The sequence below is a fragment of the Onychostoma macrolepis genome, chromosome 21, assembly GCF_012432095.1.
Source record: "Onychostoma macrolepis isolate SWU-2019 chromosome 21, ASM1243209v1, whole genome shotgun sequence".
Lineage (NCBI taxonomy): Eukaryota > Metazoa > Chordata > Actinopteri > Cypriniformes > Cyprinidae > Onychostoma > Onychostoma macrolepis.
Genome location: NC_081175.1, coordinates 6,817,850 through 6,843,600, shown reverse-complemented (window position 1 = coordinate 6,843,600; position 25,751 = coordinate 6,817,850). Strand labels below are relative to the sequence as shown.

The 25,751-nt window shown below is 38.4% G+C and overlaps 2 protein-coding genes across 9 annotated transcripts in view; one reads left to right on the top strand and one right to left on the bottom strand.

The window, feature by feature from the left end:
• Positions 1–78: 78 nt before the first annotated feature.
• Positions 79–7,561, top strand: LOC131529366 (mitochondrial fission factor homolog B). 3 transcript variants are annotated; one of them, XM_058759033.1, is made up of 8 exons: positions 79–161; positions 703–920; positions 1,871–1,977; positions 2,230–2,324; positions 3,488–3,667; positions 4,053–4,118; positions 4,359–4,434; positions 6,993–7,561. In XM_058759033.1, the coding sequence occupies exons 2-8, from the start codon at positions 710–712 to the stop codon at positions 7,122–7,124; spliced, it is 867 nt and encodes a 288-aa protein (XP_058615016.1). In that variant the 5' UTR covers positions 79–161; positions 703–709; the 3' UTR covers positions 7,125–7,561. The 3 variants fall into 3 exon arrangements, with proteins under 3 accessions (XP_058615016.1, XP_058615017.1, XP_058615018.1); XM_058759034.1 differs by lacking the exon at positions 3,488–3,667; XM_058759035.1 differs by lacking the exons at positions 3,488–3,667; positions 4,053–4,118.
• An 80-nt stretch (positions 7,562–7,641) lies between these two features.
• amot (angiomotin) overlaps positions 7,642–25,751 on the bottom strand; it is a 43,793-nt gene continuing 25,683 nt past the window's right edge. For all 6 annotated transcript variants that reach the window (XM_058759028.1, XM_058759026.1, XM_058759025.1 and 3 more), the window contains 8 exons: positions 21,531–21,675; positions 17,858–17,950; positions 17,560–17,705; positions 16,054–16,203; positions 14,309–14,499; positions 13,471–13,850; positions 11,802–12,038; positions 7,642–10,858 (listed from right to left, as the gene is read on the bottom strand). In XM_058759028.1, the coding sequence (XP_058615011.1) occupies positions 10,731–10,858; positions 11,802–12,038; positions 13,471–13,850; positions 14,309–14,499; positions 16,054–16,203; positions 17,560–17,705; positions 17,858–17,950; positions 21,531–21,675 (1,470 nt within the window). In that variant the 3' untranslated portion in view covers positions 7,642–10,730. The remainder of the gene's footprint in view (positions 10,859–11,801; positions 12,039–13,470; positions 13,851–14,308; positions 14,500–16,053; positions 16,204–17,559; positions 17,706–17,857; positions 17,951–21,530; positions 21,676–25,751) is intronic.

The following is a 25,751-nucleotide window of genomic DNA, read 5'->3' as shown; positions in this document are numbered from 1 at the left end:
TGTGTATAGAGTTGTCACAGGAACAAGATATATTAAGTAAATTGCCATGTTTAGAAGGAATATTTTTGCTTAGTATTTTAAAAAGTCGCACGTATGCGCCGCCCACTTTTGCTCGCAGTCATATGACGTCACGTACGTCAGTCGACGTGAACTTCATGAAGGTGGGTTGAACAGCTTGTTGGAAGTTTAAAGAAGTGTTTTTATTCAGCCAAAACACTTAAACGCTCTGTTTACTGTTTGCTATTGTATCGTTAGGAGATATTCAAAGGTCTGAGTGGAAAAACCAAACCATACCGCTTATTCCAAGCCGTGGACATTACCATGTAACGTTATGAGTTGACAAATTTAGCCCGCGAGCTGTAATCAACAGGTGTCTGTTCAACAGTGTGTTGCTGTATAGAAATGTTAAACTGCTTAGTTGAGAATTGACGTCTATCTTGGAGACTGTAGGTCATAAGGGAACGGTCTTGATGGCTGACCTCTATCTGAAAACACATGGGTCACTTTGAATATATTACAGCCAGCAAGCAGCAGCTATCTTGAGCGTTTGCTAGTACATTATGGTTCTTTAAAAAAATTACTTGCCATGATGACTTTATTTTGTAATCTATTTCAGTCCATGTGTTTGTTTTGCTCACGTAACTCAGCTTAACATTGGATGTTGTGCCATGCGGTCAGTCTAATTCCCTTTACTGGCATTAGGCTAGTTATGGCTTCTCCAGGGTATTTTGGTGATGGTCCTCCGATGCGCGAGCATGACCCGTACTTCACTGAGGTCATGAGCCAGAGGATGCGAGTGCCCGAGCGGCTGAGGGTCGGTCCATCGCCTCACGCGCACGAGCACGAGCCTGCAGACCAAAGACATGAAGAGCTACCTGCTGCCTACAGCATGCACATCCCAGACAGACTGGCCTTAACAGGTAGACTGCATATTGGTCATAGTTCAGACTTTCTATTTTCAGTAATGATCCAGACCACAAAACCAGTCATAAGTAGCACAGGTATATTTGTAGCAATAGCCAACAACACATTGTATGGGTCAAAAAGTCATTTGGATATTAAGTAAAGATCATGAAGATATTTTGTAAATATTTTCTACCGTAAATGTCAAAACTTTATTTTTGATTAGTAATATGCAATGCTAAGAACTTCATTTGAACAACTTTAAAGGCAATTTTTTATATTTTTGCACCCTCAGATTCCAGATTTTCAAATAGTTGTATCTCAGTCCTATCCTGACAAACCATACATCAATGAAAAGCTTATTTATTCAGCTTTCATATGTATAAATCTCAGTTTCACAAAATGGACCCTTATGACTGGTTTTGTGGTCCAGGGTCTCACACATGAATGTGTAGTTGATTTATTTGATCAAAAATACAGTAAAAACAGTGATGTGAAGTTAAAGACATTTATGACGTTAAAAAAGATTTCTACATTAAATAAATGTTGTTCATTGAACTGTCTATTCGTCAATGAATCCCGCAAAAAGTTCACAGTTTTCACAGTTTCCACAAAAATATTAAAAAGCAAAAACTCTTTTCAATATTGATGTTAATAAAAAGAACCATTATTAATAATTGTACACCAATTATAACTGAGCCACCAAATCAGCATATTAGAATGATTTCTGAAAGATCATATGACACTGAAGACTGGAGTAAAAATTCAGCTTTGCTATCACAGGAATAAATTAAATTTCTAAATATATTAAAATTCACAGCTCTTAAATTGGACTAATATTTCACATCATTAATGCTTTCATTGTGTTTTTGGTCAAATAAATGCAAGATTTGTGAGTTACTTCCTTCAAAAACATAATTACTATTAGTGTATATTTTTCCAAAATGTGTCTTACGTTTTTTAACAGATGTTCCTGATCTGAGTCCACGACCTCTCTTCACTAAACACACTTCATCAATGTGGGACCTGCAGCACGGGTCCTGGGACAGGGAGTTCATGAGAGAGCCTGTCCAGGTAGTCTCACATAGCTAAACCCTTGACTAAGTGGCAAAAGTGACATAAATTGGGGCGTGAAGTGTCCAATCACAATTTGTTTTGCTTTTATGTGATGTGTAGAGTAAAGTTTACATTACATTAATAATAGAAAGGTGTAAAAAAGGTTGTTGGATGACTTGAGCCATTTAAAAATATATATATATATAAATGTCAGTGAGGGTAATAAATGGATTCATTCCAGTTCATGATATTGCTCGTAATGTGTCACAGAGTCCACTGCGAAGGTCTTACAGTGACCAAGCCTTTGGTCGAACCCCACCTGGAACCCCCACACACTCCAGACAAACACTCCACTCACAGTCTCCGTAAGTCCAGTTCACTATTTACTTGAGTGCTGAAGCACTTTGTGGGAATCATATTATTATAGAGTTATAATGCTCTGTTATATATATAAATATACCAAGAAGCTGACAAATATTATTGACCAGAATAGTACACAATATATATATTTACTGTAATGGCAATGCTGAGTTCTTAGCAGTTATTACTGCCACATGAACCTTTAGAAATCATTCTGATTTGACTTTGAGCTCAATTATTATTTTTTTTAATTTGTTTTCAGTTATTAATAATGGTTCAGTATTATCAGTGTTGACGACAGTTTTTTGCTGCTTAATTTTTAAAATCATTTTTTGCAGGATTCTTTTCTGTTTTGTAACAATTGTCTGTGCTGTCAAATATAAATGTCTTTATATTTTATTTGAAAATATAAAGAAGAAAAAATTTTGCACAGTACATTTCAATATGTATATTGGTGTATATCCTTAAAAACATATTTCGTATTACATGAGTACAGTGTACATAATAATTTACAAATTGGCGCTTGACACTATCCTACATAGTCTTTTATTCTCAACATCATGATTCTAAGTTAAATTGTATAAGCAAAAGTGTATATATTAGGTCCTGTAACAGATCAACAGGTTCAAAGTTTTTAATCACAATTTTAGCTTTTTCTAGTTTCCATTTTTAAATGGTCCAGGTATGACACATACAAAAAGTACAACATAGTCTATTAGTCTCTAAGTTAATGAGTTTATAAAAGTGGCATTATTATAAAAGAACTAGCAAATGTTGTTTTAAATTTAGATTTAAGCAACTTTCAAAATGTATTTCATTGTCAGCTACCCTAATACAAAATTTTCCAGATATTTTCCCAGAGAATTATATTCAGTATGTATCCATTTCATAGCCTTTATATACATGTCCCACTACCACTAAACAGCCTCTAGAGGGCAGGAGAGATTGACTGTTGCATTTGGTCAGTTCACCTCACCCACCTTCTGTGCTAAATGAGAAGCTTATTTACCAGACTCATTTATCTGATGAGACATTTATTATTTAAACAAACCCGTACAAATGAAGCGTGCCAGGTTTGTGTGATACAGCTAGTGTCAGTGTTAGTATCAGTCTTTAAATAACAGCCGTGCTCCTCTATGTCCGTACTCTCCCGCCCTGTCCGCAATAGCCGCATTATTGGACGTCCACCTGTCATGCATACAGACCCGTCCCCACCAAAGCCCCCGGGACTCCCCTCCATCCCACCCAACCTGCTGTCCCCACAGAGCATGCTGCAGGCCGCCAAGGAGCTGGGCCAGCAGGCGTCTCAGAAACTCCTCCAGACCGTCACCAAAAAATACTCCTCCAGGTGACACGGATCCTCATCCTTCATGCCCTGCTTGTCCCCTTCCTGCGCTTGTGGGCTCTAACTAACCTGGGATATTCAGCTATTCTGACCTTTGAATCCCTGTTGTTTGGTTTGATGTTTCTGATGAAGCTGCCTCAGACTAGGCTTCCTGTCAGGATCCTAGAGTTGGTGCACCTTTCATGCCTGCAAATTCACATCAGAGCTTTGGGCTTTGATTGAATTCACTGCTATTGCTTTACCTGAGCAACTAACAAGCACCTTAACATTCTAAAACTGAGCTTTGAGCTTTTAGTTCCCCATTTCTTCTCATTTTGAATGGAATTGTTCACGAAATCATGTTCATTGTGGACTGCTGTGGTTCCTGGTGTCTCTCTTGTGTTTTAAGGTTTGGTTACCCAGAAAACCAACCCTCTCAGGCTGTGGAGGTTCAACCTGATCAAAGCAGGACAAGGTGACAGTGGCTCATGCAATTTCCATGTATACAATAATGGAATGCTGCTGTATGGCGATCCAAGAGCAAGCAAACACTTCCTGTTTAGTTGTTAATGTAGGGTTTTTATCATAAGAGATTGTGTTGGAAGCCCGTTGAATGAAGTAAATCAGTCATGTAAGGTGATGTAAGGAAGGGCATTATGTACGTTTCAGTGGAAAGATGTTGAAGTTTTTGTTAACATCTATTTTTGTCCCACAGTGCCTCACAGGAGTTCTGGCTCAGTCCTGAAGAGGACACAGGTGCTGCTGTCGAGTTCATGGTGCTCCGCAGACAGGTGAGTGCTGGAGCTTCACAATGACCACAAGTTCAGATTTCACTGAGAAACAATGCACTCATTCATAATGTGCAATACAGTACTCTACAAATCTGTACTTGACACTCAATGTTACAGGGAATAATTGTTATGTATATTTTGGTTAAAGTATAATTAAAGTTTATAACTAAAATATTGACCGCTATTAATTGACCTGGTGATATTTCTGTCTGTGTTTAGTCAATTAGCAACAGTGATTTTCTTATTTGGGAGTTTATAATTTTGCCAAATTATTATTAGAATCATGTTTGGTAAAAAAAAATTAAAAATTATATACACACACACACATACAGTGCCCTCCAAAAGTATTGGAACAGTAAAGACAAAATTGTTCTGTTGGCTGTGGAGTCAAGACATTTACAAATGATTAAAAGATGAATATGAGACAAAACTACAGAATGTCACATTTTATTATTGGGTGATTCAACACATAGATGTTTTACCAGCTAAGAAGTTCAGCACTTTTAGAGTTTCATCCCTCTATCTGATGTGAGCATAAGTATTGGAACAGTTGCCTCACAGGTCTTTCTAAGTGATCAGCTGTGTCCTGTTGCATTAATTCTTCAGATATTTAAAGCAGGGAATGTGTCGTATCAGTTATATCCATTACTTCTGCATTCTGAATCATGCATTTGATGATGATATACACAAACCAGGATGAAGACGAGGGAGCTGACTTTGAGGGAAAAGCAAGCAATTTGGATGCTAAAAGAAAAGAGGAAGTCAATTAGAGCTCTAGCAAAAACAAAGGGCATGGAGAAATCAAGAGTTTGGAAACCACCAGCAACCAACAACGACCTGATCGGCTGAGAAAACAACAGTAGTCGATGACAGACAAATCATAAAAGCTGTGAAAATGATCCCTAAAAGACGTGTCTGTAAAATCACCAACAACTTCCAGAAAGCTGGGGTGATGCTCTGACAATCTACTGTCCTCAGGAGACTTTGACACAGAATTACAGATGCTACACAGCAAGATACAAACCTCTGACCAGCTCCAAAAATAGAAAGGCAAGATTAGAGTTTGCAAAAAAGCACAAAGGTGAGCCAGAAGAGTTTTGGAACTGTGTTTATGGACCGATGAGACAAAGATGAACCTTTATCGAAGTGATGGGAAGCAAAAATGTGGAGAAAAAAAAGAGAACTGTAAACGATCCCAAGCATACAGCCTCATCTGTAAAGCATGGTGGAGGTGGTGTCATGGTGGTGTCATACTGATGACTTAATGTATGATGACAGTAGCAGAATGAATTTGGAAGGGTACAAAACCATCTTGCCTACCAATATTCAAGAAAATGCCACCAGATTCATTGGGAAGTGCTTCATATTGCATCAGGACAATGACCCAAAACACCTGCCAGTTCAGTCAAGGAGTTTATAAGGGCAAAGAAATGGAAAGTCTTAGATTGCCCAAGTCAATCTCCAGATTTAAATCCGATTGAACATGAATTTCACCAGAAGAAGAGGAGGAGAGTAAAGGCAGAAACTCCCCAAAACAAGCAACAATTGGAATTGGCTGCATTAAAGGCTGGGAAAAGTATTTGAAAGGATGAGAGCAAGAGTCTGCTGATGTCTATGGGTCACAGACTCACTGCTGTGATTGTGCGCAAGGGATCTGCAACTAAATAATAGCTTTTAATCTTTTATATCTGCCTTATGTTCAACTGTCCCAATACTTATGCTCACATCAATGAGTGGGATGAACTCTAAAAGTGCTGTTCTTTTATTTGGTAAAACATGTATGTGTTGAAACGGCTAATAATAAAATGTGACATTCTGTAGTTTCGTCTCATATTCATCTTTTCATCATATTTGCAAATGTCTTGACTCCACAGCCAACAGAACAATTTTGTCTTCACTGTTCCAATACTTTTGGAGGGCACTGTATATACACACATATATAAAACCAAAGTCAACATATAACCAAAAGCCAGAGTGTAGTCCAAATTACAAGCAAATGAACTTTATCTTTTTTCCCCTTGAAATATTGGTTGATTGGCTTTTAACTATCACAAAATGTGTATATATATCATACTTTTATACAGCAAGGACACATTAAATTGTTCAAAAGTGACAGTAAAGACATGTACAGTGCTACAGAAAAGGTTTACTTTTTTTTTTTTTCTGTGAAAGTACAAAGAATCCTAAAAAAATGTATGACTGTTTACTCAAATATATTAAGTAGCAAAAACATTTTCAACCTTGATAAGAACCATTGTTCATAATTGAGCAGCAAATCAATATATTAGAATGATTTCGGGAGGATCATGTGACACTGAAGACTGGAATAATGCTGCTGAAAATTCAGCTTTGCAGTCACAGGAATAAATGACATTTTAAAATATATTCAAAACCACTTAAGTTTAAATTCTAATCCTATTTTACAACATTACTGTTTTTACTATATTATTGATCAACAAAATGCAGCCTTAGTGAGCATCAGACAAAAATATATTAAAAACAAAATCTTACAAACCCCAGTATGTATCGTGTGGATGACATTGATTTGACTGGTTCAGGTGGTGAAGATGAGCAGGAGGATAGCAGGGCTGGAGAGACAGAACGCAGAGCACAGACAGACGGAGCTGGTGCTGTTCTCTCTGTTACTGTCTGCCTGTCTGATCAACGGCTGGCTGTGGATGCGCAGATGACTCCTCACAACACTACACTATAGAGACAGCACTACTACAGCAGCAGAGCCGTTTACTGGGAAGTACAAAGCTGCACATTTTTCTATAGAGATTTACTCAATTTGTTTCATTAAACTATGGTAAACGGATGGTTTAGAAAGCACTCGGATGGGTCACGTGATCACAGTAGGGACACGGGCCACTTTGAGGAACTCCTCGTGAGAGTTTCAGTAATGCAGTCCCTGTGGCTCTTTTTTGTATTTGATTTATTCTGCAAATTAAGTAAATGCATGCTTTACAAACCTTTACAAGTATTTATGAAAGTATAAAAATGAATGTTTATATTTATATTTCCTTTTTTTTTCTTCCAGTTAGACATTTGAATAGCCTTCATCTGTTTTAACTAATTTACCCAGCCTGATGTATATTTGAAATAATAAAAATTGTAATGAGTCTCAGATGTCTCGTTCTCTCAATGTCAACATTAAATTAGCAAATTTTTCATTCACATGATGCCTGACAAAGAACAACTAGACACTGCAAATGGATCAGTTTATTAAAAAATTAAATTAACCAAGGAAAAAGTTATTGAAACGCTTTAGACTATAAACCAAATGAAAAATGCAAAGCCTTATACAAAATCTGCATGAGATAAGATAAGAAATGATGAATAGGAATACAATTGAATTCAAATTAATCATCATTGTACAGTAAAAACATTGTCAAGCAGCAACTAGAGTGACATTTTGTAATGAAACCAATACTAGTGAAATGAACGTAAAAACATTCCTCGTGAGGAAAAAAAAAAAGTAAAATGCCCATTGATTGGGACATAAGGGTACATACTATACAAAATAATACAAAAACACATTCTCATTATTCGTCCTGAGATGGACCAACACATTCTTCTTTAGAAACTCAAACTATAAAGTATCAAATGTAGCAAGACCATCAAGAATTGTTTAGATAAGACTGAGGCTTCAGGTGGAACAAACTGATAAACGTGGTAATGAAATCTTGACTTGCTTGACCAGATTAGCCTCACAATCACTGACCAGTACGGTTAAACTTTAACTCCTGAGGGTTTTTTCTGTATGTAGACCAGTTTAAAGCTTATTATGATAGGGACAGTATCAGTTTGCATTCAGGGTACTGTATTTGAAATGTAATGAGCTTGTTTATCAGTATTTTGTTCCACCTTTGTCTCAGTCCACTCTTTGGTCCATTGTCTTAGTTTGTGCCCAAATTAGATTAGTGCTCTTCAAACTTGCTGAAATTGTCTTAAATACACAGCTGTTGAGCATTGACAATGGGTGATCTAACAATGCTGGAAATGCTTCTTTCAGATTTTAATCGAAAAAAAGACAGGAAGGAAGACAAATAACTAGTTTCTATCTCTCAAGCGAATGAGAAAAGACTGATTGTGTACAAAATGTCAAGTACCAACGCACACAATGTGCTGAACTGAGACTGTGCTCAAATACTTGATTACTTGCAAGTGAATTTGGTCCATGTTTCCACAAAAAAAAAAAAAAAATGAAATCAAATATTTAGGGAAAATATATATATATAAAAAAATGTTTTTAATCAGGTTTGATTCTATTAGAATTCTATGTGGTTGTCTCTTAACCAAAAACATGAAACTGCTATGTTGGATCTTATTTCTTTAGCTCTGTATTTTCGAAATCATTATATAATGGCTCCACATTAGTCACATGGCATTTAGGGCTCAGATGATTGGCTCAAAACAAGACATTTCCTGCACCAGCTGACCCCTTAAGAGGAATGGGTTTTATACTGCAATAATTTGTGTGTCCTACAGGGGGCAAAATTTGCTTAGTGCCAAGTTTAACCACTCAAAAGTTTGGGGTTAGTACGATTTTTTTTTTTTTTTAATTTTACTTTTATCTAGCAGAAAATGTATTAGGATCTTATTAATATTCAGAAAATATTGATACAAAAGAAATATCAAGCAGCGCAACTGTGTTCAACCTTTAAATAAAAAATGTTTCTTAAGGACCAAATCAATAAATTAGAATTATTTCTAAAGGATCATGTGACGGCTGGTGAGAATTCATCTTTGCTATCACAGGATTAAAATACATAAATATATTAAAATAGAATTTAGAAAAAAAAAAATCTTACAGACCCCAAACTTTTGAGTGGAATTGTAAATATTAATACTAAATACTAAAGTTTTGAACATCTAGAATTATTCATCTGAAGTTTTGAGTTCTTTGACATGATGACCTGCTTTAAAAACTTGCGTTTGAATGTTTATTCATTCAGAAATGACAAAAATACACTGCAAGACATCTTCGAGACTATTTGTCTATTTGACTATTTGTCATATTTGTTTATAAGCACCTGAGAAACACGAGTGAATTCACAAATAAATCAGCTCAATGTTGTTGTAACATCTGCCAGGGAACGTTTTAGAAACATGGTTCAGATGTGCAAACACTTGAAATGTGACATGTTCCAGATGAAAACGCACATATCGAACAGACGTCACAATGACGTGCGTAAGCGTCAGGGACTGAGCATCAAGCAGAAAATCACTTACAATTTAGATCCAGAGGTCGTTCTGAAGAAATTCTGAAACCTTTAAAGCACATGACAAAATAATAAAAGCATTGAAATCAGATGGTTTCATAGATATTTACTGATTTCATGGAAGAATCTCATTTACACATCCATGTAATCTTGAATTACATCAGACCCTCTAAATAACATGAGGATCGTTGCTTGGCCCTGCTTTATTTGCGTTAATTTGTCTTTTTTTTAACGGATTCCTTTGGTCAAGAGCTAAATGTCTGTCTTGCAACCACGAGACTGGAAAAAAAGCTAATTTGTTATCTACAAAATAAAACGAGGAATAAGGAGTAACCATCACATTGAAACAACAGATTTGGAGGCTTTCCAAACGGTGAAAGGACAGACCGGGAAATACCACCACGTGCTAAGTGTGGTGCCTCGCACTCAAGGCACGTTGTGGCTGCTGTAGCTCTACTGGAATGATGGACCTCAGTTCTGATTGGAAAACTACAGACTCTGACACAGACAAACCCAAAACCAGTTGGGTCACTCATACTTTCACATACGGATACATGAGCTTGTGGACAGGTAAACGCTTGTTGGTCCATTGCTCTTAAACAGTGCGCGGTGAAGCGTACAGTACGTGCTGTACAGACAATGCGTCCTAGAATACAAAAGGCCCTACGACATTCAGTTTTACAGTATTCCGATTCAGTATTTACATGTAACAACTGTTCAGCTAGTCACCATATCGCTTGATAATCAAGTGCCACATTTGTATTATTAGTACATATACACAACAAAACAATTGCATACCCAAAAAAAATATGTAAAAACAAACACAAAGTAGTGCAATAAATGTAAAAAAAATTATGCCAATTTATTTGGTCCGAGGGTCTGGAGGGGAAAAAAAGACCACCAGACAATACTGTACAAAAAGAGTGTTGATCGTAAATGACGTCGTATATTGTTGTTCGCAGATTTGAATGCATTCCTAAGCATCCTGACAATCTGAGAGTAACGGAGAGAAGAGAAGTGCACGGATTCCTTCACCTGCTTAGAGTTGTTTCTTTATCAACGTGTGTGTGATCAGATGAGTATCTCCACCATCTCACTGTCCACGTCCTGCGCTGGGAGTGGCGGCGGCAGGCTCTGCTGCGGGAGCAACTGCACTGGCGCTCTCCTCTCTAATGTACTGCTGTGAAATACTGGCACATCTATACAGACAAAGAAACATGCAATCATGTTAGGATAAAAAGAGTGTCCAAGACAAAAGCAAAAAACTCTTTGTATTCATCTTGGGTTCGTATGGTTTAAAAAAAAAAAAACATATAATGACTCCAAAAATGTCATGCAATGTAACTTTATTTTCCTTGAATACATGTACACACACACACTTATTTACACTTTTATCCAAATCGACTCACAAATAAGGACAACAGAAGCAATCAAAACCAAAAAAAGAGCAATAATATGTAAGTGCTGTGATAATATTATAATATTTTTTATAATAAATAAAAAGAAAACAAGTAGATAGAATAGAAAGAGAATAGAGAGTGCAAGTGAAAGAGGTTCAAGTTTCTTTTAGTAAATAAAAAGAAAACAAGTAGATAAATAAATAAATAAATATATTATAGACTCTAACCTGAAATATTATGTTGCACTACATGACTTTTCCAACCAACCAGTGACACCTTGTTATAAAAGGTAAAATAATCCAACATTTTCAAGCATTTTATATTTGTATCACAATTTTCCCTGGCATGTTGATGCAGAAAGTGCTACTTTAAATATTTATAATATTTTAACAAAACTGCTTCAGTCCATTTATTAAATAATTAAAATAGATTATGCCAAAATACAGAATTTTCTTTTCAATAATTTTTTTCTTTATATCAGGAGCTACATAACCCTAATATTTCTTTAACTTTATGAAGTAGAAGTGTATTTGAGTTACTGTATGTATGAATTGCATGTTTGTTTGTTTTTTTAAAGTCATGTGATTGACAATTTGATCAAATTTTCTATTGTGCTGTTGCTATCAATTAGCACTCAACTAGTTATTAGCGTTTGCGGGGTTAGTTTCTCATTATAAAAACAAAACCTGAAGAAAACACTAGTTTATTATCTGTAATAAGTGATTTTGTGTGTGTGCTGTACCGGCGATGCGGTCGGGTATGTAGACTGGGCTCGGGCTGCTGATCCGGCTCGGTCCGGATACGCTCTGCAGGGCAGGTGTGCTCGGCTTGCTGGCCTCCTGACCCTTTTCCGTCTGGGTGCAGCTGTCTCTGCTGCCAGTCTTTGAGTGTGTGGCGGTTGGCAGGACTGGAGATGGAGAGGAGGAGATGGACTCTGTCCTCAGAGAGTCACCTCTGAACTCTGGGCCGAGCAGAACACCTGGAACATGAAGAGCGTGAACAATTCAGATACGAGTGGATAAAAGACATACATTAATACATTATAAATACATTATGGCTGCAAATACAGTTTTGGTGATAAGTGAATAATTTACTACAATTTCTCACTAGAAATTGCATCAAAAGTGGAAAGAACGACTTTCAGACACCATCTTTATTTTTTAGTTCAAATGTTACGGAATCGGTCAAACATTACAAATTGTAGCTTTAGAAAGAAATATTTTATTTGATTCAACATAAAATTTATTACACATAAACATTTAGGCTGCAACAGTCTAACAAACTATGGAACAAAAAAGATGATGATTTGAGAAACAGCTCAGTATATTTTGTTCATACAATGAAAGTCACTGATAACCAAAACAGCTTTATTAACAGTCTTCAAAATATCTTATTTTATGTTCCACAAAAGAAGCGTTTTTATTATTATTATAATTTTTTTAATGAAATGATACTCTAAATAAGAAACTAAATCTGCCAACAGGTGGCGGTGAATGTCTGTACGAGTCATTCATTCATTCAGGAATGAAGTAAACAGCTCTCTTTATGGCCCTGTCTCAAATGGCACCCTAAACCCTTGCGGTCTTCCTCGGAGTCTGTACTTTCGTGACGTAATGCCGGGTAGAAGTCTGCCGCGGAGCTCGCCCCAGTGCGGATCGAGGGCACATACCGGCCTGCAAAGGGGTGCTCGCAAGCACCCTTCTGAATGTGGAATGGGACACCCTATGGTCTCGTGGACTTAATGGACACGCGCACGGCAGCCATTGTAAGTCCGCAAGACCGAAAGTGCACATGAAGTGTTCCATTTGGGACAGGGCCTATGAATAGGCCTTTGAATCACTGGTTCACACGATTCGTTCAAAACGCAGATTCATTCAGAAACTAGACACCGCTGTGTTGGTCGGAGACGCACAACAGTTCTACTATGGCTTTTAAGGTAATATGTTCTCTGCAAAATTTAGCAAAAACATATAATATTGTGTTTGAAATTTAATCTTGTGATATGGGGCAAACTCGGGACAAATCAGCACTCATGTAATATTGCTCTCCCTGCTTATGTGATATCACTTAACGTATCATATAAATATGAGACTAAAACTCATACAGGGGCATTTTTTGCACCAATATCTTGAATTCTGGAAGCATAACTGCATTTATGGTGTTGTTTCCCTGCATCATTTTTGTCAACAGTCAACTGTATGAAATGTAAGATGACATACAGTTCTGGGGACGGGGTCAGTGCGTTAACTGCGTTAAAATATTTTAATCTTGTTATTTTATCGTAACTATTTATCATAACTATAAGCAATATTTATTTTATTACTTCTTTGGCTACTTTACAACTGGGGCCTCTCTGAGGGTTAAACAGTCCCACCAGTAATGCATTTCAGATGTCTTTCTCATGCACCTACCCAGACTGCCCTTCCAGCTGCGGTCTTCCCTGCGCTCCTCCGTGATGGGGCTGCTTCCGCTGAGACCCAGAGAGTGTGACAGCAGCCCGGAGCCGCTGGAGCTGCCGGTGCCCATAGCTATGGACATGAGGGACTTGGAGGGCCTCATGGCAGGGGCATCTAATTTGCTGGCTGGCTCTTTCCGCGAGCGCTGATGCAGTACCTTTATCATGGCGTCCTTCTCTATGATCTGAGCATGCAGGTTCTTGATCCTGCTCTCCATGTCCAGACAGCGGCGGTTAGCCATGAGGATCTCCTCTTCTTCTTTCTGGATACGTGCCTCCACCGAAGTGTCGTAGCTGCTGCTGGGGGAATGGCTGATGATAGCAGAGGACGTGTCTCTGTATAGGTTAGAAAATAAACAAATATAAAAACCAATGAGGATCTGAGTAGATTTTCAGTCAATTTTCACTGGTTACTTTTATTCGTAGTTTGCTTTCAATTTCAGTTAAGTTTCAGTTTCTATAAATGGTCATAGATAGTTTTACTTCTATTTTTATCTAATAGTAATTTCAACTTTTAGTTTTATGTTATATAGTTTCAGTAATCGTATAATAACTATATAGTTTTAGTTTAGTGTTATGCAAAAAATGTATTAGGATTAACCCCTTGAGATGTACCATCTCATTCTCGAGGGGGTCCCATATGTCCATTTATGCATTTTAGGTCCAATAATGTCCATTTCAGGTAAAAAATATATTTTCATTGTTAGTTTTCAGGATGAAAATGTTGATGAATCTTAAATAACTTTCTATATTCCTACATTGTAGGTTTAGTGTATAGTAGTGAACTTGTGTACCTCTGTGTGGCCACAGAAGCAGCGGCGTCCAGCGCGAACTGTCTCATGACGCTCTCCTCCAGGTATTTCTGCTCCCATTTGGTCATGTCGGCCTCCAGGGCCAAAATCCTCTCCTCTTTTTCTCTCAGGTGCTCCATCAGAGCCGCTGTGCTGAACTCAGGACTAACTGGGTTCTGAGAACCACCCTGCCTCTGTGAGAATGAGAGAGAGAGACAGAAAGAACCATTAATAAATCTTAGTTAAGTAAATCAATTCTGAATAAAATGTCATTAAAAATATATGTTTCCCCATTTAAGCTAGTTAAAACAACCAACTGGCTTAGACTAAAAATCAACTCTTTACAATGCAATCCACTGAAAAATGTATTTTATGCCTATTGAGCACCAAGCAATACTAGGCATAGCTTAGCAACATGCTAACATCAAACTTTATCAGAATCAATCTGTAGAAGTGTTGAGTCTTGTATAGAAAGTAACAGTAAAAAACATAAATCAGACTATATGTAATTAAAATGAACAATTTTACAAAATATTTGCATATGCGGTCTACTTTTAGACTTTGACTTCCACACCAGTAGCTTAGCAACAGGCTAACATCAAACTAATTGCAATCAATTTTTTCCCAAATCAGTAATCCTGCCTACACAGCTGCTTCTAAAGATTGCATTAGTCATGTCATTCACAGTGCTGATTGCCTACACAACACAAATAATAAACCTTAACCTTAGGTTGGTAGCTCATCCTGATAGCGTTACTCAGCCACATACACAAAACTTCTGAACTCTAAACTAAATCCATGAAGTCTTAACTTTCTCTATGAGTCTATGAGGCAGAATTTGCACTGAACTTGAGTTTCCTGTGTGGAAAAGTTCAATGTTTTGTTAGAGCTGTGCATTTTATGCTTATTAGAGTAGTGCGCTGTTAGTTTAGAAACATTCTAACATTCAACTCTATTGTAATCAATCGTGAGTTGAGTATACTCAATGTGGACTGCTATGTGTAAGATGCATTTACACTTGTCCAGCTTGTCTGGAATGCAGCCCAGACTACCCCCTGAATTGGTTTGAGTGATTGGATTTAAATCCATCTCAAATGTGTTTCAGAGGGCATTCACACATGGTCTTTTCATGATCGGATAGCCATGCAATCAGAGAAAATGCCTGAAGCGACCAGCTGTAAACAGGCTCTATGATTTGAGTACTGCTGATCTAAAAGTATTTTAATCTCATCTGAAGGTTGTTTCAGGTGTCTTGGTTGAAGGAACACCACAGAGGAAGGATGTCCAGTGTCTGGGCCCCTAATGAAGAATACAGCTGTCTGCTACTCCTCCTCCTCTTTGCTCAACACACACATTAACATAGGAGGGTGAGCTGCAACCTTTCCTCCAGATTAGGGGTCAGTAAAAAATTGGACACACAGGAAGAGGGTACACAAGGAAACGGTTCATCTCCACAATGACAGCATGAGCTCCTGCTGCCTGCATCTGAGACTCATCCATGTAGGACTGTTGTGTATGTAGAAAAAAATAACTGGTTGCACTTATTGCAGTTTAAAGGGTTTTCAAACTGGGGTCCAGAGAAATACATATACATATATATACACATACACATATACACATACATATATATATATATATATATATATATATATATATAGCTGTCAAGATAACAAACAGTTCTGGGGCAGAATGTGGTCAAATTTCGATTAAAATCAAAAGTTTAAGTGAGAATAACGTGCATCTCTTACCTGTTGCATTCGGAGTGATTCGAGCTCTCTCTCCAGTCGAGTGCGTAGCCGATGCTCAAGCTGTTCTCTCTTCTCACAAGCAGCCTGAAGCTGTGCTAGAGCCTGCTGCATCCGCTCCACCTTCTCCACATATACCTGCTTTTTCTTCAGCTGTACAAACACAGAGAATGCAGGTCAGACGCCGCAACCAGAAGACCCCATCCACCTTACAATGCCTCCTTTTATCCTTCAACCTCTCTTTCTCTTCTCTACATCTCTCAAATCCACCAGTGGTCGTAATTGCAGCCAAAATGAATGCCCCAATTTAGCTCAGGGGGGGACAACATAGTGAGAGAGAGAGAGCACAGAAGTATTTGGCTCCCGTTTGGAAGTGGTGGGTGGAGAGGGCAAGAATTCAGCCATCTTCAAGTCCTTTCATGGCAGACAACTCAAGAGGCTTTGTTAGGGGGAACAAGCGGGCGTTTGTGACAGGGCAGAACAAAAGTGGAACGGCCCGGTGCATTTTGGGACGCAAGGGTGCGTGCCCCGTTCAGCGATGGCCAAAAGGCCATCTGGGAGAACGCCAAAAGAGCTCAACCACAGACTCCAACTGTTACAAACACTCAAGAGCGGAGTTCAGAAACGTCAACGCTACTTCGGTTAGAAGGCTTTTTCTCGCTTTCTCTCCCTATTGAAGCTTTTTTTGGCCTCAGTAAAGGTTATGTGGTTTCAGAGAAAGTTGCAGCCAACGGTTCATTTGAGCTTGAAGATCTTAACTGCAGCAATGAGGAGCTGACGGGAAGAGCTTCAAAGACCTTAAGAAGGTTGAGCTTAAACATTGTGGTGGAGTACCACAGGGATGTGTTTGAGGGTAAGTGGGTTGTGACTCAATGAAATGTCCATTTAATGCTGGTTTCGATAAAGTACACCCACAACTTTGTTTATCAACAATAAGACACTCATAAGCAGAAAATATTTACAGATGTTAATTTATTTCCTGAAAGTCAATCTGTTCTGCTATATTGTTCAATGGTCAGAGCATTCTTAAAGCAATTTGTGAAGTATCTGGAGTAGATCAAGCCCTGTCTAAAATCTGCCAAGTGAAAGGCTGCCAAACAGGCAAACTGCCTCAGCCCTTCTTCTGGATGGCAGTATGATTCAGCAACTCCCTGGCTAAAAAAACAAAACAAAAAAACAACAGAAGTCTTTTGAGATTTCCTTAGCTCTGAAAGAGTAAAATACAATGTGACCACAAGGGGGAAGGGAACACATATAGCCTACATACATGTGGTCACAAAAATCATAGAAAGCGTAAATTAATTTTCTTGACATGAAGGCAATTAAATGAACACCAGATGAGTGAGAACCTGGACTGATTTAAAATGTATGCTTTATTTTTAAAAAAGTAGTTTTTAAAAAATGTGCATATATCCATGTAAATTTAAAAACACTATGGAGTGAATAAAAGCATGTAACATTAGTTCCTAAAATTGTACAAGGGTACCATTGTTTATCAGTAAGCTTTACCTCCTCCTCCAGTTTGACCACTTTGGCTTGGGCGTTATTCAAGGCCTGGTCACGGATCTCTATGTGTCTGCGCTGGTCCTCGTTGGTGGAGCGAAGTGAATTCAACTCAATATCCTGCTTCTCCTTCTCTCTTTGAATCTCTTTAACTGATAAATGAGTAAAATGTACATTCAGCATTTTCTTTTCCAATATATTACAACTAATTGTATTTCAAAACAAATCTATGGTTAATTTAAGTGATCACATTGGCTTCAAGGAAGTTCTAGCTCGATTTTTCTAGATTTAGAGGTCCACTCACTTTGAACCAGAAGCTGTGAGATGGTTTTGCGATTGTCCTCGGTGCCTTCACACTCTTTTGCAGCGAGCTGCTTGTTGGCTGTTTCCATTCGCTCTATTGAAAGACAGACATAATACAATCATACTTTCCCCTAATTTTATGGTTCAAAAATATCACAATGCTTCATAAAGTTTGGTCATGTGCGAGAGATTAAATCAGTGTTAGAAAACAGGATACCAAATCTGTGTCAAACAGATTTTATATGCGGATGTATTCATGTGAAACTTTATATGACCTCTCATTACAAAATGTGGTTTTGTAATGACAAAGCCTTTTCGAAATGCTAATACCAAAATAAAAATATTGAATTTTCTTTATGCATTCAATAAATGCAACAAACAGCTGTAATTGTTTTAACAGAGGCTTTGTGGAATATTCTCCATCCTACCAAAACACCCTAGAATATGAAGCTCATATTCCAGGCCTCTTCTCACAAATGATATACCATTGGGACTGGTTGCTCAGCAAATTGGAAAACAAGAATCTAACAAACATTTTATATGTGCCCAGTTCCCAAAGAGTGTTCTTGACATAAGTCATGATGTGCTGTTAAAACTGGCCCAGATAAAAAGGCCATTATATAGTAGGGGTTGCTAGTTTTTTGCAATGGCAAACCATTCATCAGGGAAGCAGGCCAAACGTTAAAACAATATTTCCCCCTGTGTTAAGTCAACCAGACTGTGAGATGAGCATTCCAGAATCAAATGCCTTTCCCCCACTGTGCCTTAGTGCCTCTCTCAAAAGAATTAAGATTCTAATCTAGATTTAAAATATAGATGGGAAATCAAATTTTTGGTTGGAAATTATGCTACAAGTGGATAAGATGGAGTTGCAAAAAAATAACAGCACACTTCAACTTGTTTTGTTCACAGCACAAACATATTAGGAAAAAGTATACACTGAATTTTAACAGTTAGGATCGGAGGTTTGTTGAAATCCCTGACCCTCAAAATGAACAAGAGTAATAAAGATGGATGCCTTCGCAAACAACACTAATTATTGATTGTAAGAAATCTACTTTCACACAATCTAGGTTTGAACAATAGCAAAAGTAGTAAATCAAGCTACAGAAAATATGAGAAACATGGGGTGAAAGAAAGAAGGGCAAGAGAGAGAAGAAAAATTTGCTGTAAAACTCTGGGAGCTCCCTATGGACTTAAAGTCTGGGCATACTGCCATAAATCAGGGTTTCTCTGTTCTCTGCTGGACTAAAGAACACAGTGAGGCATGATCGTAGAGGTGGCCACACTCAGGCAGAGTGGGCCTGCTGACAGCAGCAGAGGAATGAGAGCGAGAAACTGTTGCTTTGGTTTGAACTCCAAAAGATACTATACAGAGCCATGAGATATCACATAGAAGAAAACAAACTAAATGAAAATTAAAATGCTTTGAACTCGGATAAGAATAAGGAGCCTCTTTGAATAGAAAGGACAGAATGTTGCAGTCAGGTGGGACCACCACAACATTCTCATTTACAGACTCCATAGTGTTTCTCCATTGGATTTTCAGACACATAATATTTTCATACACATCCAAAGTTCTGTCATAAAACTCAAGATGGCGCAGTCCGATTCTAACTCAATCTGACATAATGACATCATTATTCACAAGGTTTCTTTTTTCGTATCAGCAGCCAATGAGTTTACTGCTTAACATTCAAATACTCGGCTAGTGCTTGCTGTAGCAGTTGCAGCGCCCTTTAGAAACCCTCCACCTTACCCTATCCTATGGGGTGAAATCATGTATGGTTACATATGGGGGGTTATTTCATGTGTGTTATATGTGCAGCAGCAGTATTTCTTACATGCTCACAACAGCACGCCTGTGGATGTATTGGCAGTAACAAGTCATAGTACTTGCTCTGCAGCAGCAGCAGTGTAGCAGATCTATTCCACCAAGACCAAAAACATTAACATTTTCATGTACATTACAATGCTAGGTGTCATGACTAGGCATGGGCCGGTATGAGATTCTGACGGTTTGATAACCTTAGATAAAAATATCACGATTTCACGGTATCACGGTATTGCGATTATAGCTCTAAAATATGTTATTTTTAAATGTCTGGGTAAAAAACAACAACGTTTTTTCCACTGAACACAATACATTTTATTTTTAAGAAACATATAGAACATTTTGGAATGGTAAACATGTCAGGCTAAATAATTAATATAATTAATATAAATAATTGAATTCTAAGTGAGCCTAAACCTGCAGCTCAACAATAATCAGAACATACATAAATTATTTTCTGCAAAAAAAAAAATCCTTCTAAATGAAAAAAAATAGAAAATGCAGTCACTTAACCTAAACCTATAGCTCAATAATCAAAATCAAATCAAAACAATTTCTGTAAAAAATAAAAAATGCAGTCATTAAACCTGCAGCTCAACAAGGTTTTTGGAGATATGCTCACTTTCTACACATTCATCTTTCAGTCCAAGTTATGAGCGGTGAGGTACAAAGATGTGTGCACATACACATAAGGAGAGTGCGCGATTGTGTCTCACACACACACGGTCTCTCTCCGTATAACACTCAAACAGTGGCAAAGACACCTGAGAGCCAGCAGTTTGTTTCTCTTTTAAATGACGTGATTTTGAACAGATGTAAACAATGGCAGGAGGCTTAAAATTATAGATGTGATACCAGCTAAATTTATTGTACCAAATCGCAGAAACGTAGTACTTTAGTCTGCTATTCCTCGCTCTGTGAAGTAATGTGAGGGAGGAAACTAGTTGACGTTAGCTAGTTAATTAGGTATGTTATCTGCCTCGGTAGCAAGCAAAATAGTATTTATTTCAACACTGAAACAACCGGCGAATGGGTCTCTGTCTTGATTGAGGGTGAAAGAGGGAGAAATGAAGACGACACAGATATATCGTTTGTGTACCACCTGGAAGCATTTATTTAGCGATCGGCGCCAAAACGGCATCTGTACGGAACATCATCGTGTACGGAACATGATTGGTCTACGTTACCCGAGAAATTCCCAGACAGCAGACTTCGCCTTTTTCGACGGGGGAAAAAGTTTCAGGGATTCACCTCATGCGGCCATCATCCTACACACAGGTGACTCTCACTGACCGCTGTTCAGAGGGGGAGGGGTCGTGTGACTCGTTACGCTCTTCACTGCTCACAACTGAGGGAGTCCGGCACTTTCCGTCTTTGACGACACGTAAAAAAACTGTGCATACCGCAGGAACGGTATAACAGAAAATTTTAGTGGTTTTGAAACCGTGAATTTTCCAAACCGCGGTATACTTTGAAACCGGTTATCGTCCCATGCCTAGTCATGACAGAAATAATATTAAGTCTTGAAGCTGTGCTCTACTGAAACCTGGTATATCTGACTGTGATCCAGTAATCCATTCCACTCTGTCAGCCATAAACAGATCTACTCTTACTGATTTCTCAAGCGTATTACCAAAAAATAAAAAATACAAAATTAATAATAGTTTACATCAAATTGATGCACTATATAATAATAACAACAACACAAATATGCTTTGGAGTCATCGCTCATTCATAAGATTGTGATACAGCGGCAAGGTACAATTCATGAACACTACTTTCATAATCTTTTACTCTTTTAAACCATGTTTTTCATTGAATTACCCTGTTTTGTTCTCACCTCTTAGATCCCTGTTGAAGTCGTGCATCCTGCGCACCTCCATCTCCAGTTTATTTCTCATTGTCTTCTCGAGAGCTTCCCTCTTTGTGGATGATTTGGCCAGGTTCTCATAGGCTTCAGACACCATCTGGATCTCAGTCTCCAGCTGCAGAGTTAAGAGAGAGCTTTGTTGTAACCTTTGTTACAGAATAATTATTTTGTTTTCTGAACAGAAGAACATACTAAGTGTGCTGAGAACATTGTTTTAAATTTTAGCCTCGTCATGTCCTCCTGTCGCTGCTTTCCATTTTTAATTCTGAAGTAAACAAGTTTTTCGACATGACCTCCGTGTAAGCGTCTCAATTCCTCGAACTTTCACTAACATTTTTTGGTGCCGAAACCCGGGATAGCGTGACGGAATAGTTGCGAAATAAGAATCTCGGAGTTAGATGGAATTTAGAAGTGAAAGTGAATTGAATGAAGATGGCGGAACAGTTAGAGCGGATGAAAAAGAAGAGAAGAACGATCCGTAGCTCGGCAACGAAGCTGCTGACGCAGCTAGAAGGGGAGACTGGTAAAGAATCACCAGACTGTGATAAATTGCATGAGTTGCTTTCAATATTATTGACGAAGGAGGACAGTTTAGTGGATCTTGATCGAGGTATCGAAACCGAAACTCCCACGGATGATTTGGAGAGGGAGATAGCTAGCACGCTGGATTACCAGGACTGCATTACTATGTGAAAATCCTGTGCAACGAGACTGATAAAAAGACAGCGCGATCAAGAGAGTGAGCAGGTAAGAAATGTCAATGCAAGTCACGACAGATTGCCAGAAACCCAGCCTGTCAAGTTACCCAGATTAGTTATTGAGAAGTTTACCGGAGAAATAAGTAAATGGCAGGAGTTTTGGAGTCAGTATGAAGCCGCCATTCATTCTAACACAGCGCTGTGTAAGATGGAGAAATTTGCTAATTTGAAAACGTACCTAGCTGATGTAGCGGTAAATGCGGTCTCAGGACTCACTCTAACGGACACTAATTACGACACAGCCATTGAGTTGTTACAGAATAGATTTGGAAGGAAGGATATTGTCATCGGTGCTCACATGTCAAAATTACGTAATTTGACTCCTGTAAAGAGATCGTCAGACATAAAAGGCCCTGAGAAGTTTATGATGAATGTGAAATTCAAATTCGGAGTTTGGAATCTTTGGGTGTTCCATGTGACACTTATGGCAGTCTATTGTGTCCAGTGTTATTCCAACTGATGTCAGAGGACATTGCTTTCTTTAGCCTATACTCGTCAGTTGGTCTCTGATGATGAATGGAAAGTGCCTGAGCTTATTCAGTTTCTACAAAAGAAAGTGCAAAGCAGAGAGAGAGCACTGCAACTTACTAAATCAGGAGGCTCAAAAAAGGACAGGTCATTAACCAATAGATCTTTCACCAATTCTGTAATGACTCATGAACCAAGGCTCAAGAAATGGACAATATCTTCAGCAGCTACCCTGCACACAGCTAGTCATGCTCCCAAAGGTTGTGTATATTGTGAGAATCTGAATCATGAGCCTGAAAATTGCTCTGAATACTCAGTGTCAGCTCGAAGAGACAAACTGAAAAATTTGGGAAAATGTTTTGCTTGATTAGGACCCAAACACACAGCAAATTTCTGTAGGATAAAGGGAATTTCCTGCGCTAAGTGTGGACGTAAACATCATTTGTCCATCTGTGAGCAAAATGACAAGCAGTCTGATGTTAACCATGACAGTGCAAAAGATAGTAACACTAGCTCTGAAGCTGTAGTGTCATCAGCGTCAAGCACTGCGAAACCAAGAGCTGATGGGCAAACCCTTGTACTGCTTCAGACAGTTAAAGCATGGATAGAGGGTCTGGCACGAAGAAAATTAGTGCGTTGCTTGTTGGATGGAGGCAGTCAAAGAAGTTTTGTGCAAGAGAGTCTAGTGAAGGCACTCGAATTACCAGTGCTAAATAGAGAGAAGCTGAATCTTCACACTTTCGGAGCGGAGTGTCCTGTAATTGCGGAACGTAACATTGTGAAGTTGACGCTTGAAAGCGTTTGGAATACGAATCAAAAGAATAGAAATCACAGCAATTGGAACTCCTCGAGTCTGTACTGCTGTCATTAAAGTTCCTGGAGAACATGTGCAAAAGAAGCTTGAAGCTAAGGGTCTGCAACTTGCAGATTTTATCTCGGAGAACACTTAATGATTCTGAGCTTTCAGCATTAATAGGAGCAGACTATTACTGGCAAGTGGTGTCAGGAAAAGTGGAGAGATTAACAGAATCTCTGGTAGCCCTGGAAAGTATTTTTGGATGGGCGGTACAAGGACCAATTCCCATGTCTAGTGTAACAGACACAACATGCATGCAAATTTGTTTAGAAGAATATGTACAAATTTCAAAACAGTTGCGTGCCTTTTGGGAAGTAGAGTCTTTGGGCATACTGAACAAGACAGCTGAAAGTCCAGAAGAAATGGAAGCTGTACAACATTTTAACCAGACAGTAACCTTTAAGGATGGACATTATCAGGTTGAGTTACCCTGGAAACCAGATAAACCAGAACTACCAAACAACTTCAGGGTGGCTAAGAAAAGGTTTGAAAGGTTGCAGAAAAGACTAAAAGCAGACGTAACATTTTTCACAGAATTCATAGATGTAATACAAGACTATTTACAGCAAGGCATTTGTGAAGATGTTCCCAGTAACTGACTTGAAAGCAGAAAAAACAGATACTGTTGAATACTATTTGCCACACCATGCTGTGCTTAGAGAAGACAAAACAACAACTAAACTAAGGGTAGTATTTGATGCATCCTCACACGACGAGGGTTGGCCATCACTAAACGACTGCTTGCTTGCTGGACCAAAGTTGAATCCTGAATTGCTAGATGTGCTTATCAAGATCGAATTGCACAAAATTGCATTCATTGCTGACATCAACAAAAGCATTCTTGCAGATTGCTCTGGCAGAAAAGGAAAAGGATGCTGTCAGGTTTCTGTGGCTACATGGTCCTCCATCTGATGACACTAAAAATGAGTTGCGCATTATGCCAATGTGTAGAGTGGTTTTTGGAGTTTCCCCAAGCCCGTTCCTATTAGCCGCAACTATTAGACACCACATTCAACAAAAGGAGTCAGAACAGCCTAAGGCAGTGGAAGCCTTAAGAGAATTGCTTTATGTGGATGATTTTATAGTAAGTTCTCGTGATGTGAACGAGGCTTACACTATTTCCATATCTGCCAGAGACATCCTACTAGATGCAGGAATGAAACTATGTAAATGGGAGACAAACTCATCAGAACTGAGAGCAAGATGGGCAGGAATTGAAATGGAGCAAAACCTGGTATCGAATAGCAGTGGAAATGTGCTAAAATTATTAGGTTCAGTATGGAGACCAGAAAGTGTTTGTGTTTGATTTCAAGCAACTGTTGAGTGTTTTGGAGGGGAAGGGCAACACAAAGAGAAATGTGTTGCAAACATCATCCCACATTTTTGATCCTATTGGGTTCTTGACTCCCTTCACTATTAGAGTGAAATGTCTTCTTCAGGAAATGTGGGAAAGGGGACTTATTTGGGATCACCAGTTACCTCCAGATTTAACAAGAGTGTGGAACCAGTGGTGTTCTGAAGTGCCCCAGCTTCACTTGACAGCTATACCAAGGTGGTATGAAACTGAGATCCAACCTAACATTGAAACACAAATTGCATGTGTTTTGTGATGCTAGGGAAAAGGAGTACAGTGCAGTTGCATACTTGCAGGGAAAAAATGAAAGTGGAGAAACTAACCAGTTTTGTAGCATCAAAAGAAAGGATTGCTCCTTTGAAGAAACTCACTTTACTGCGTATAGAGCTAATGGGAGCTTTAATTGGAGCTAGAATAGGACATAATCTGCTTCGTCCCTTGAAGATGGTAAAGCATCAAATTCAAATGTGGACAGATTCAGTAATCGTCTTACATTGGATTCAGAGCTCTGCACAAAAATGGAAACCATTTGTAGCTAATACAGTAGCTGAGATTCAGAATCTCACAAATCCAGAATTGTGGTCACATTGTAATGGACAAAACAATCCAGCTGATTTAGCTACCCGCGGAAAGAGTGCAGAGGAACTCATACACCGTAAACTCTGCTGGTATGGCCCAGCATCTTTAGTTCCTGATAATCCGGAATAGCCTGAAGAAAGTTATGTTTCTGAAATGAACATTGAGTTAAGATCCAA

Coding starts and splice junctions, on each gene's coding strand:
- LOC131529366 (XM_058759033.1), top strand. CDS start 710: ATGGCTTCTCCAGGGTATTTTGGTGATGGTCCTCCGATGCGCGAGCAT. Junction 1,978..2,229: donor TCATGAGAGAGCCTGTCCAG/GTAGTCTCACAT, acceptor AATGTGTCACAG/AGTCCACTGCGAAGGTCTTA. Junction 2,325..3,487: donor ACACTCCACTCACAGTCTCC/GTAAGTCCAGTT, acceptor TGTCCGCAATAG/CCGCATTATTGGACGTCCAC.